Source organism: Drosophila nasuta, chromosome 3 (assembly GCF_023558535.2).
Source record: "Drosophila nasuta strain 15112-1781.00 chromosome 3, ASM2355853v1, whole genome shotgun sequence".
Classification (NCBI taxonomy): Eukaryota; Metazoa; Arthropoda; class Insecta; order Diptera; family Drosophilidae; genus Drosophila; species Drosophila nasuta.
The window spans coordinates 52,959,346-52,972,340 of NC_083457.1; the positions used below are offsets into that span (position 1 = coordinate 52,959,346).

General features: G+C 46.1%; 2 protein-coding genes across 5 annotated transcripts in view; both read right to left on the minus strand.

Annotated features, from left to right (window-relative positions):
* Positions 1–619: 619 nt before the first annotated feature.
* LOC132794000 (probable basic-leucine zipper transcription factor R) lies at positions 620–2,877 on the minus strand. Its single transcript, XM_060804202.1, has one exon. It carries the CDS (start codon positions 2,746–2,748, stop codon positions 2,512–2,514), a length of 237 nt encoding a protein of 78 aa, XP_060660185.1. The 5' UTR covers positions 2,749–2,877; the 3' UTR covers positions 620–2,511.
* The window catches only part of LOC132793984 (methylcytosine dioxygenase TET), a 130,644-nt gene continuing 120,426 nt past the window's right edge, over positions 2,778–12,995 (minus strand). For 3 of the 4 annotated variants that reach the window (XM_060804182.1, XM_060804181.1, XM_060804183.1), the window contains 6 exons: positions 12,119–12,556; positions 7,107–9,693; positions 6,340–6,544; positions 6,114–6,277; positions 5,541–6,054; positions 2,778–5,448 (listed from right to left, as the gene is read on the minus strand). In XM_060804182.1, the coding sequence (XP_060660165.1) occupies positions 2,778–5,448; positions 5,541–6,054; positions 6,114–6,277; positions 6,340–6,544; positions 7,107–9,693; positions 12,119–12,556 (6,579 nt within the window). The remainder of the gene's footprint in view (positions 5,449–5,540; positions 6,055–6,113; positions 6,278–6,339; positions 6,545–7,106; positions 9,694–12,118; positions 12,557–12,995) is intronic. The other variant, XM_060804184.1, reaches the window with a different exon arrangement.

A 12,995-nucleotide genomic window follows, 5' to 3' on the forward strand; every position in this document is an offset into this window, starting at 1 on the left:
TCTAGTGTTTCTCTCATTTATAATTAATATATGCCAATATTTATAGTATGTATATATATTCTCAATATATATCTTGTATCTGTATATATATATATCATGTATATATCTTGGTTGTTTTTGTTTTTCTATGTATACTACATATACATATATGTATTTTCATTTTCATGCTCTTGCCCCGCAAAAAAGAAACTCAAAACACATTTGTAAACTCGTGTATAACTTAATAATGGCAAAAAGTTGGTTTTCCTTTTATTTCGAAAATTATATAAAAAGCATTTACAAACTATAATAGTTGTTGGCTTGCGTTAATCAGTTAATCATTTAATTAATTATCATAATTTATATTTATGTATATATATAAACATTTAAATATTTATCAAAACATGTTTTTTCTTGTTGCTCAAAAGTCTTCTGCTTCATTCTTTTTCATCTTCGTCTTCTTTCATGTCCTTAACTTTACATACATACGTTTTACATTTATGATTCTCTTCTGCACAATTTTCGTCTTCTCACTAAACTTCATCATCGAAATATATATTTTAAATCATAAGCATAAGTATACAATATATTAATAACCATTTTTGTGCAAAATAATTTTCTTCTTATTTTTCATTTTCCTCTTTAGACTAATTTGATTTGAAATTCAGTTGCGCTGCCATTTTGTTTTCTTTTTCTTTTGCGTATTTTCATTTTTTTTATTTTTGGATGGATGCAAATTCATGCGTGAAATGAAAAAGCAAAATGTTGTTTTCTTTAGTTAATTTATAGTTGATTTTTTGTTTGTTTGTTTGTTGTTGTTGTGTACTTAATACTTGCTTGGTTTCGAGTCTTTTTTTTGTTTTTTTTTTGTATGTTTTTGGGGATTTTAGTTATAGTTTTTAATTTGCTTTAACATTTACAGCACATTTCATAATTAAAATAAAAGGGCGCGCATAAATAAATAAAACTTCATATGTTGCTCTCTTTATTCCATATACTTATGTATGCTTGTGTGTGTGTGTGTTTGTAGTTTTGTTTTGTTTCTTTGCTTAAACTTAGTTTAAATTATGAATAATGTTTAAAAAATGTCTTGATGCATTACGCGCTGCCTACTCTTCTCTTCTTCTTTTCTCTTCTCGCTTTTCAATTGTTCCACTATCGTTTCATACATTTCTATCTGTTTATGCTTTTTTTTTATGCTTATTTATGTGCTTTTTTGTTTACGTATGCTTAGCTAAAAATTCTTGCTCACTTTCTTCTTTCATAATCGCTGTGCTCAATTTGCCTGACGCACGAAATACTTTTCTGCATACTTAAATCTGAGTATGCAAATTCAAATGTATTTTGTTGTTTCTTCTCCTTCATATTCTTTTTTTTTGCCTTTCTTACGCTCTTGTGTTTGTCTGTGTGCTGTCTATATGTGTGAGTTGTGTGTGAGTTGCAGTCAACGGTAAATGATAAATGTCCGAAATGCCATCTTCGCTCTCTTTCGTGTCGTGCATTGCGAATGGCAACACGAAAGCACGAAAGAGACCCAACGGCATTTACTCACGTGCAATTTGAATTCGCTTGGCGCTGAAAAGTATGCAACAGCGACAAGCGAGAGTCAAATTGTGAAAAGTAATTCATAAAAGTTGAAAAACGTGTTGAAAATATTGTTACATGTGAGTTTGAGTTTGAGTTTTTGTTTTCGTTTTAGTGTAGCAGTAAAAACTTGTTACCAACTATTTGTTTTTTCTATGATTTGTTTGCGAAATTCTTTACGTTCGTTTTGTTTCTAGTTTGCTTTTTGGTTTTTTAAAAAATTGGTTTATTTGTACTTTTGGCAATGATCTTTTACGAGTATCCGTCCACTAACAGTTTCTTGTTTTGTTTTCTTTTCTTACTTTTCGTTTTTTTTTTCTTAACATTGTTTATTTTACTGAAGCAAAAACATTCTTTAGCATTTATTTTGTTTATTATTTAGGTTGATTTTGCATTTAGTGATGCATTCTTTTGTTTTGTAGTATTTTTTGTTTGTTTTGTTCTGTAGTTTGTTTTTGTAGTGTGTTTTTTTGCGGTTTGCTGCTTAACAAAAAGAATTATGCAAAATAATATTTGTATGTATAATTAACTCATTTAACAGAAATTTGCCAACAATATAGCTGCACTTAAGTAACTAAAGTTATGTGATTTTTTTTTACTTTTCTTTTTTTTAATGTATGTATATCTAGCTGCATTTTTCTTCACTGTATAAACTAGGCATATATGTGAGTGTGTGTGTTTGTAGTGGAGTTTTGGTTGTATGTGTGTGTGTGTGTGTGTGTGATTGGCTTCTCTTTACTGACCCGCCTCCTGCTCTCCTCTCCTTGCTTGCTGCTTATGGCACACGAAATCAGGACGCGTTTTACAAAAATAATTTGTTTTGTGAGAATATTTGTTTCAGTCGTTTTTCATATTTTTTCGGTTGGTGGCTTAAGCTTAGAGCTAAACAGCAATGGAGCGTTGTTGGCAACTACTACCAGTAGTAATAATGGCTGGCCAAGCGATTGCTCAGACCTGTTGCGTGGGCACGCCCACTATGGGCGGCTGCTGCTGCTGCTGCATTTGCTGCTGCAACTGTTGCTGCTGCTGTTGCTGTTGCTGCTGTGGGGCCATGGGACCATTGGGATTGCTGTTGCTGTTGCTGTTGGTGTTGCCAGTGCTGTTGCCATTGGCGTTGCCATTCGTGGACGATGTTGGACTGCTATTGCCCTCCTGATAGGGCCCCGTAACCACACATGGATGCATAGGAAACAGGGTCGTCCACGACGTTGTTGTTAGTGTTGGTGCGTGGAGGGCAACTTTCTCGTTTTTTGGCTGCTCGCTGCTGTTGTTGTTGTTGTTGTTATTATTGTTGCTGCTGTTGTTGTTATTGTTGTTGTTGTTGGCTTGCGACTTTTTACTATTGTCGTTTTTTTACTCCCACTGGCGCCATTCTTGACAGCGCCGCCATTCGTCTCCTTCTTGATGCTGGGCAACGTTGGCGCCGTTGTCGCCGACGTCGCCGTCGTCGCCAACTGATCGTCGTGCATCTCCTCGTCGTCATCATCCTCGCCGGCGGCCTTCTTCAGCAGACGTTCGCGCTCCTCTTTGGCTTTGTTGTCGAGGTCCGTGTTGATCTTCTTCACCCGCATCTTCTCCTCCCACTCATCGATGCCGTGCCGCGCACGATTCAAATTCCGATGCTGATAGAAGATGAGCGTCATCCGCGTCGGCTGATGGCGATCCGGACGTCGCACCGCTGTCGTTGCATGCATCTCATGCTTGGCACACTCGATCAGCACGCTGCCATGATTGAGCGCAATGGCCACGCCTCCCATTTGGGGATCCTGAAATGCCTCGATGTTCTCATTGATCTCGGCCACCTCCCCAATGGGTTCGATCTTGTTCGAATTGGTGCTGGCTGGCGCCACAGTTGTGGTTGCTGACGTGTTGCCAGCAGCTGTTGCTGCCGCTGCCGCTGCAGCGGCTGTGTTGCCATTGGCATCGCTGCTGCTGTTGCTATTGCTGCTGTTGCTGTTGTTGCTATTGCCACCCGGAGGCGGCACCTCGGGCACCGCTGTGGGCGTGACTGTTGCCTCCACAGCCAGCTGACCGTTGCTCAAGTCCGGCAATATGGTTTGCGGCGGCGTCACCGGCAACTGTTGCTGCTGCTGCTGTTGTTGTTGCTGCTGCTGTTGTTGCTGTGGCTGCTGTTGTTGCAGAGGCGACACTGTGGGCAGCGTAGGCTTCACCAACGTGGCAGCCGCTGAGGGCACTGCGCCATGTGTGGCCAGCAATGTGCCACCAGCAGAGGCGCCACCTGTTGCACCATAACCTCCGCTGCTCTGATGATGTCCGTAGACATTCCAGTTGGGCGAGGGCGGAGGCGGCGTCGGGGGCGGCGTCTGCTGCGGATACATGCCGTAGGGTGAATACGCCTGATGATGGTAGCCGTAGTTGTAGTTCATGTTCTGGTAGGCATCGTAGGCGGAGTAGGCCGAATGCGGTGGTGGCGGCGGTGGCGGATACATCTGATAGTTGTTCGGATACTGCGTATACTGATAATCGCTGGGCGGTGGCTTTGGCTTGACGAAACCCTCTGGCGTGTGCGGTGATGTTGGTGGTGGATGATGATGGTGGTGTTGATGGTGATGGTGTGGTGGTGGTGGTGGTTGTAGAGTTGTTGGTGGTGTGGCATGGAAATGGTGTGATGGTGGTGGTTGGTGGTGGTTGAGGTGGTGGTGATGAAGTGGTGGTGCTAGATTAGTCATGGGTTGCATGGCTGTCAAGGCGGTTAACTTACTCTCGGCTAGGGAGTGATTCACCAACGTTGTCGAGTCGGGATTCTCCTCGCTGACGCGACTCTTCAGCTCACCACTCACAACGGCCGTGACATCGACACCACTCTGCTGCTGTTGTTGCTGCTGCTGCTGTTGCTGCTGCTGCACTTGTTGCTGCTGATGTTGCACCTGTTGCTGTTGCTGCTGCTGTTGTTGTTGCTGCTGTTGTTGCTGTTGTCCCAGCGCTGGCGATGTCAGATTGTTGTAGCTCGGAGTGTAACCATTGCTCGCATCGTGTTGCGCCGGCGTTGGCGTCACCGGAGTGGTTGCTGGCAACGCCGTGGCAGCCACTGCCGTGGGTGCAACTGTTGCTGCAATACCTGTTGCTGCTGTGACGCCTCCTGCTGCTGCCGTTGGCGGTGTCACAGTGTGCGTATGCTGCACCAGCGGCGCCGTCGGCGTCGTGGGCGTCAACGCAGCGCTTCCGGCGGACATTCCCATGGCATGTGGCGGCCAGTTGCCGTAGTAGTTGCGCGAGTCGATGTACGAACCCGTCTGATAGTCATAGGAATACGGCGAGTCGAGCACTGTGCTCGAGATCTGATTCGATTGCAGCTGGGCATCGGTGAAGGTGTCGATCATGGTGGCCATGTTCATCAGGCTCGAGTTCGAGCTCATTAGCTGATTGGGTTGACCGCCAGGCGGTGCCACGCCTCCCGCTGTTGTTGCATTGCTGTTGGCATTCGGGTTGCCCGCGGAGTGCTGATTGACGGGCGGCGTGCTGAACGCGCTGCCCGCCGGACTGGGATTGTTCGTCACTGGAGTTTGGCAGCGAGGCGAGGGCGTCGTTGGCGGCGCTGAGCCGGGCGTTGAGGCGCTGGAGTTGTTTGACTTCGACTTGGACTTTGACTTGCTGTTGTTGCTGCCGCTGCTGCTGTTGTTGCTGCTGCTGTTGCCATTGCTGGCGCCGTTCTCCTTTTTGATGTGCGCCGTGGCGGCGGTTGTCAGGGCGGGCGGACTGCTCTGCTGGGGTTGTTGAGCTCCATTGCTGGAGCTCTGACTGCTGCCATCGGCGGCGGCATCTTGCTCGCCATCCGGCGTCGCAGACTCGTCTTCTTTGCGCTTCTTGCCGTGTCGGCGACAAGGTATCAGCGGTGTGGAACGCACACGTACTTCGCAGGGGAATCTAAGTGTGGAGGAAGAAGAGACGGAAAGGGATTAATTTCTGTTTCCTTACGAACTGCCGAGCTTGAGCTCAAAACTCAACACTACACTCACTTGTCCAGCATTTGCACAGCGCCGGTGCGATGCTTGTCGCGCTGCCCCTCGACGCTCTCGAACTCATCCGTGCCATCCATGGTGTACAGAGGCAGGACGTGGAACTGCTCGTCGTCGGGCAGGCGACTGTCGCGATTGTTCGGCTTCAGCAGTGCCACATGCACCGTGCAACCGTCCTGCATGTTGTGCAGATCGCGATGCGAATGCGCACAAAAGTCCAGGCAGGCTGTCACACCCGAGAAGGGTTTGCCTGGCTCTAAACCGAGTCGGCAATCGGATGCTTCGTGCTCGTACTTGGTTTGATTATCATAGGAACGCGGGCAGACCTGTTTGAAGACTGGCGCCAGGAGTGTGGCAATCAGATTCATGTGATCCTCAATTGCCGCCTCCTCGCTCTTGACCGACAGTCGGAATTTGCGCACGGTCTTGGAGCGCGCATACTTGCAGCCATTGTAGTACATGGACCAGCTGCAGCCAAAGCTGTATGAGGCGCCTGACGTCTCTGGATCCAGACCTACAGAGAGAAAGCTATCAATCTAATTCTTTTGTTTGTCTAAATCATTTACGACTTACCTTGGCAGGCACAGGTGCGATTCTCATTGGTGGCACAGCGGCGCGTCGTCGGCAGGCCGTATTTGTTGAGCTTCGGTATCAAGTTCTTGTAGGCATTGTCCGCTTCTAAGCGTGGCATGCCATCCCAGGCCACCATGCACACCACAATGTACGCAGCAATGCATCTATTTAAAAATAAGATAGTTAGTTTTCTTCTCTTTCGTAGGAAAGCTATTCTGCGACTTACCTGTGACCGGGTCGCTTCTTGACCACCACCAGGATCTTCTCCTCGGGATCTGCGCGTCGGATCACCCATTTGGCTACGGGACAACCTTGCGAGGTCTTGCCCTCCTTGCCCGTATAAACGATCTTCTCGATGCGCAACTGACGTCCCGTCAGCTGGCAACGATCCTCAAACTCGCGACGCAGCTCCATCAACGTGGATGCAGTGCCTGAGGTAAAGGAAAATAGGGTTAATTTAATTTTTTCACATTTCCTAAGCTTCCCTAACTTATTTTATTCCTTGAGGACTAACTTTTCAGGAAGTAATTTCCCGAAAGAGGTTTTTCCAATAAGATTACGACGTTTAAGCTTTTAGGGACTTCTCTGGTGGTTATCCCTAAACTCTTAGGCTGTTAATCCATTGATTCTAACCTTTCCAGAAGTCTTTTCTTTTCCCACATCAAGAAAAATGGTGACAAATCTTCCAGGAACTCAATTGTTGATCTCTAACCTCTGAGGTACTTATTTTATTTCTTGAGGTCTAACCTTTCAGGGAGACATTTCCCGAAAAAGGTTTTTCCAATAAGATTGTGACATCTAAGCTTTTAAGTACTTCTCTGGTTACCCCTGACCTGTTAACCCTTTGATTCTAACCCTCCAAGAAGTAAAGTCTAATCTTTTTGGATGTCTTTTCTTCTTCCACATGATGAAAACTCGTGACAAATCTTCCAGAAACTCATTCCCTGATCTCAAAGCTCTCAGGGACTTAAACCACAATGTTTAAAAACTTACCCAGATGTGTATAGTAAGTGCCCGGTTCGGGCGGATTCTTGTCGGATTGGAAGCACTCGCACTCGGGTATTTCCGTCTTGTTGCCCTTCTCCAGGCGATCCGTTGTATCATACATGGGATTGATTTTCTCATGCTTCACAACAATCTCGGGTATTTCGTCCGGTTTTTGTTTCTTTGACTTGGCCTTGACGCCATTATGCGCCTCAGCCATTTCCTCCTCGTCAAGCAGCTCCTCCTTCGGCTGAATGCCCAGACCGAGGCAGGTGCCATCCTTGAGATGTTCCGCCGTGGGCGGTCTCGTGCCTCCCTGACGACAGCAGGAGAAGCCATTGTTGAGGGGCTTCCCATCGCCCAGATAGGCATAGCCATGCCCGTGGCCGTGTCCCAGCATGCCCATATCCTCGATCTTCGGCTCGAGCATGCCGTGATGGCTGAGATGAGGCGGCGGCGGTGCGCCATGCCCAAGAGCATAACGATGCGCCGGAATGGGATATGCGTGCGCTGGTATATCCTTCTCATAGTTGGTGGGCAGTGGTATGATGCTATTGGTGTCCGGCTTGCGATCCAGCTCTAACATACTATTGCCATGCCCATGTCCGTGGGCGCCATGATGCGCCGCATTCGACGGAGGCTTGCCGCGACTTCCGTACGCGGCCGCTGCCTGATAGCCGGGCACAAAGCTCTGCTGGAAGTTCTGTTGAAAGCTGCCCGCTCCGGCGCCGTAATATGCCGAATTGTGATGATAGCCGGCATAGTCCTGCTGATGCTGCTGCACCGGTTGTCCCTGGCCGTCGTTCTGGCAAAAGTCCGCATACTGTATGAAGTTTTGGTAGTTGCGTTCGTAGCCCTCCATTTTATTGGGCTGGCCGCCTGGCGGGGCACCCGGTGGCAAGAGTCCCGGCTCCGTCTTGATGTACTGCCCATGATGATAGTCCTGAGTGCTGCCCGGAGGCGGTGGATAGTGAGCGCCAAGCGCCTTAAGTCCTCCTCCTCCTCCTCCGACACCGCCACCGCCACCCGGGTCATTGGCATTGCGATCCCTTTCGATCTCAGCGGCAGCAGCTTCGGCTGCAGCGGCTGCTGCACGACTTGCCTTGCTGCGACTGCGCGACTTCTTCGGCTGCGGCTGCACAGGAGGCTGTGGCTGTGGCTGGATGGGCATGGCTGGCATGGCTGTGGCTTGGGGCGGCACCTCGGGCACATGGCTGATGGTTGTGTGTTGTCCGGGCTGGTGTTGTTGCAGCTGCAGCTGCAACTGATGGTCATTGCTCGCGTAGCCGCTGTTGCCAACGATACTCGGTTTCTTAAATGAGTTGGCGTGATGCGGCTTCCAGATTTGATCGCCACCACCTCCGATGGGTTCGGCAACGCCCAAAGCGCCCGTGGGCGTGACGCTGCTCGACCCATTGGCGCTCAGCGCCGTCTCGGGCCGGAGATGGTGGCTATACGATAAAAAATGACCGGTCTGCTGTTGTTGCTGCTGCTGGGCGACAGATGGCGCTGTCGCCTGTCCCTGCAGCCCCTGTATATCGGGTGGTGCATCCTTCGAATCGCTCTTGCGCATTATCATCGACTTGATGCGCGTATTCAGATGCAAGCGTTCGCCCTGTCCCTGACCCTGTGACGCATAGCCATCACTGCTGAGTTGCTGTTGCTGCTGCTGTGCTGCCGTGGGCGCATGTTGCTGCTGCTGTTGCTGTTGCTGCTGATTGCTCCAGTTCCAGTCTTGCATGGGCGGCGAACCCAAGTGAGGATGCGTTTGTTGCACGCTGCTTCCATACGGTTGCAGCCCGTTGCCATTGGGCGAGGGCGGCACCTGGCTGGGCGATTGCGAAACAAGGCGTGGCTGCTGTTGCTGCTGTTGTTGCTGCTGTTGGATGAGACTGCGTGTGGGCGATTGAGGCACCGTCTGCGGCTGCATGGGAGAGCTGGCTGGTTGTGCCACAACTTGCTGCACTGCATTGGCAGCTGGCACTGCTGTGGGCGTGGCAGCAACACTGGCTGCTGCCGACGCTGTCTGTTGTTGTTGTTGTGATTGTTGTTGTTGCTGTTGTTGCTGAGAACCGCTGTAGTCGCCTGGATACCCGTTACAGTTGAGTGAGCGCGGCGGCACGCTGCTCACCCGCGGATATCCAGGCGTGTCGTTTCCCGACATGCTCTTGCCCAGATCACCACCGAGATGCTGTTGCTGCTGCTGCTGCTGTTGTTGCTGCTGCTGCTGCAGGCCAACGGCTGGTGGCGCCGGCGCCGTCGACACTTGTCCGGCATAGCTAACGCCGCCGGGCGCAAAGCCAGCGGCCACACTCTGCAGTCCCACCTGATTGATGGGCGCACTCGAGAGCTGTTGGCTCTGGAAGTCGTAGCGCTGGACGGGCGCACCGTACGGTGAACGGCCGTAGTTGGGATCGAAGCCGAGACCGGTCTGCACGTAGCCATTTGATGGATAGGCGTAGGACTGTGTCTGGAAATCCAATGAGTTGAGCGATGTGAGTGAGGCTGGAGTATTCTGTGGTATTTGCTGTATGAACTGGTTCTGCCAGCCCTGCGATGGATCCGCCTGCCATGTGGGATAGAAGGCCATGGGTGCCTGTGAAAGAGAAGAGATAAGAGCAAATATAAATAAAGTGTGATAATATTTTTGTGAAAAGATTAGTTTAATTGTAGAATAAATCAACTGCACTTAAGAGCATTTCATTTCAGTGCAGGATTAATATAGGGATTTTAGATGCTTCAAATTATTATTATCAACTTCGATAGTAAATTAAATCGCATACTATCTTTTGTTATCGAGAAGAAAATATGTTTATAAAAAACACTTCATATATATTATCTATGGTAATAAATTCGTCTGTACTAATAAACATAATTCTACCTTTTGAAAGTATGTACAACCTTAGATAGTGAATACTATCGCATACTATCGATAATGGACATATTTCACGGTGTTTCAGTTAAATACAAAGTATTCAACTGTGATTTTAACCTTGTTTCAAATACCATACCAACATGGTATTCAAATCTGATTTAATCTTTCTACTTTAACGCTTCTGTAAATCGAGAAACTTCAGCCAGCCACATATGTTACTATCGCATGCTATCGATAATGGAAATATTTGTATTGTGTTTCACTTACTATCTATATTAATAACTTCCTTCATTCACATTTGAATTTATCTTTCAAACTATTTCACAGCTTCATTAAGTCGATAAACTTTGGCTAACTAAATACTATCGCTGACTATCGATAATGGTAAAATTGCATTGTTTCAATTAAGTACAAAGTATGCATCTCTGATTTTATCTTTATAACAAATACTATTAAATACACAGTATTGAAATCTAATTCATCTTTAAGTAACTAAGTTCAATAAATCGATAAGCATCAGCTAGCCAAATACTATCGCATACTATACAATGCACAAGTTTTATTTTGTTTCACTTACTATCTTTATTAATAACTATAAACTGTTCACATTTGAATGTATCTTTCAAAGTAACTACTTCACAGCTTCAGTAAGTCGATAAACTTTTGCTAACTAAATACTATCGCTTACTATCGATAATAGAATAACTCAATTACGTATCTAGGTAACGTCACATGCTGCCCACAAAATCTGTGTATTTCTCTCTCGCTGGTAATCTACAACTAAGCAAACGCTTGTCAATGAATGCTTTCCCGGAAGTGGCGAGTAGACGATAAACAAATTGAATTATGCGCGTTTATTTAAAAGCTAAACGACGGAAGCCGGAAGCTAATTTGTGCTACAATGTGGCACAACTAAAGATTAAGAGTAGAACTCATTCAACTCAATAAATACTGCGTGATTGCTTGTGTTATCTCAATAATTTATTATATGCCAAGAAACCCGAAAAGTAACTCAAAACGTAAAATAGTTAAACAAACCCTTTATTATTTTATTTTGTTGTTGTTGTGGGTGGGTTAGGTGGTTGCTTTTGGTCAACTATAAATATTGCTTTGCTGTCAACAATTGGAGCATAAATCACATTAGTCGCGCCCTAATTAAGCGACCCACTAATTGGGGCCCAAGCCCCGAAAAGAAAGAAAAACAAGTAAACACAGCAGCAACGTGGCAAATATTTGGTATCGCAATTATGTGCAACGCCTCGGCTATTATTACAGCAGTTGTTGTTTTTGTTTTGTTTTCGTTGTTATTATTGTTGATTGACGCGCCTTAAATTATGCTTCAGTTCAGCACGTTTTATGCGTATTTTTTTTTTGGGTGTCTGGCGAAAACAAAACAAACTCAACACTGAACATTTAACCACCCTCAAACGCTGCGTTGTTTTTCCATTTCATTTGCATGTTTACGAGCGCAAAAAATTATGAAAGTGAAAATTTTCTATATGCAAACAAACGGCAGCAGCAACAATAACAATTGTATTCGTATAGTGGACAGACAGCGACAATAAAATCAAATGAAATATAAATTCGAATATAAATAAATTTAATGGCGTTTTTTTACGACTCCAGGGGGTGTGTAAAAATAGTCTTTTATGTGTGTGTGTGCGTGTGTGTGTGCACCTGGCTGTGGCTGTTGATGACAGCTGCTGCTGTTGCTGTTGTTGCTGTTGCTGTGCGGTCTGCGTTTTATTTTGAAAACATTTAGCAATCATTGATAAAAATCGAAAAATGCTTTATGAATGAAAGAGCGTGTGTGTGTGTGTGTGGGTGTGTGTGTGTGGGCCAGTTGTGTGGTTTGACTTGTTTCTCCCTCTCTCTATCTATCTCTCTTGCTCACTCTGCGCACAGCTGCAGTTGATTGGGGCGTATGTGACGTATACGCAATGTTGGTCGAGTGCTGCGCACGCACAGCTTCAATTTGTGTTATTTTTTTCCCTCTAGTGAATGTGCAAATGCAATATGCACTGATTGACTGGCCAAATGGTTGCTGAAGGTCAATGCTCGCTTTGTAGTTGCTGTTGCTATTGCAGCTGTTGCTCTTGTTTTAATTGATGGATGACTGAGAATGTGTTAGTTTTGGTGAACTTACCATGGGTTGTTGTGGTTGATCCTTCATGGTTTGTATTTGTGCGGTTATTTGATGCTGTTGCTGATGCAAATGTTGTTGCTGTTGCTGTTGCTGCTGTGCGTGCTGCTGCTGGTGTTGCTGCTGCTGCTGTTGCAAGTGCTGCTGCTGTTGAAAGTGTTGCTGCGGCTGCTGATAGTGTTGCTGCTGTTGCACTTGCTGCTGTTGCTGCTGCTGCTGATGTGACAACAATTGCTGTTGCAAGTGTTGCTGCTGCTGATACTGTTGCTGCTGTTGCAAGCTGGCACCGGCTGCTGTTGCTGCTGCAGTTGTTGTATTTGGCGATTGCTGCGGCAAGTGTGTTGCTGCAGGCACTGGACTTAGACGTGGCGATGTTGCTGATGCGGCGGCAGCGGCTGCATTCAGTTTATTTGCTTTGGTGGAGGTTTTGCGGGCGCGTGACTATAAAGAAACAAACAGAAAATTGTTGACAAATTATTAGTTGATTCTAAATGGCATTGACGAAAAAATATAAAAGTAACTTTACTCTCTGTGGATATATGCATAAATGATGGGGCAATTTACAGCTGTTGTTGTCGTTGTTGTCGTTGTTAATGTTTGCCGAGTGCGCTTTAAATTATATGCAATTAATTTATGGCTGTTGTTGTCGTGGGTGTCTCTCTCAGGTTGCTTTGACCTTCAGGTTACAACAGCAGCTGCTTTTATTTTTATTCTATTTACCCTCGGGCAATGCACGCTTTAAAAACCTAATTGCACAATTGCCCGGAGCTGTTCTAGTTAGTGTTTTTCTTTTGTTTTGTGTTTTGTGTTTTAATTAAGGAAATTTGTTAGACGCGCAAATATTTTAATTGCCGCATTTTCACATAGCATTACCCTTTGC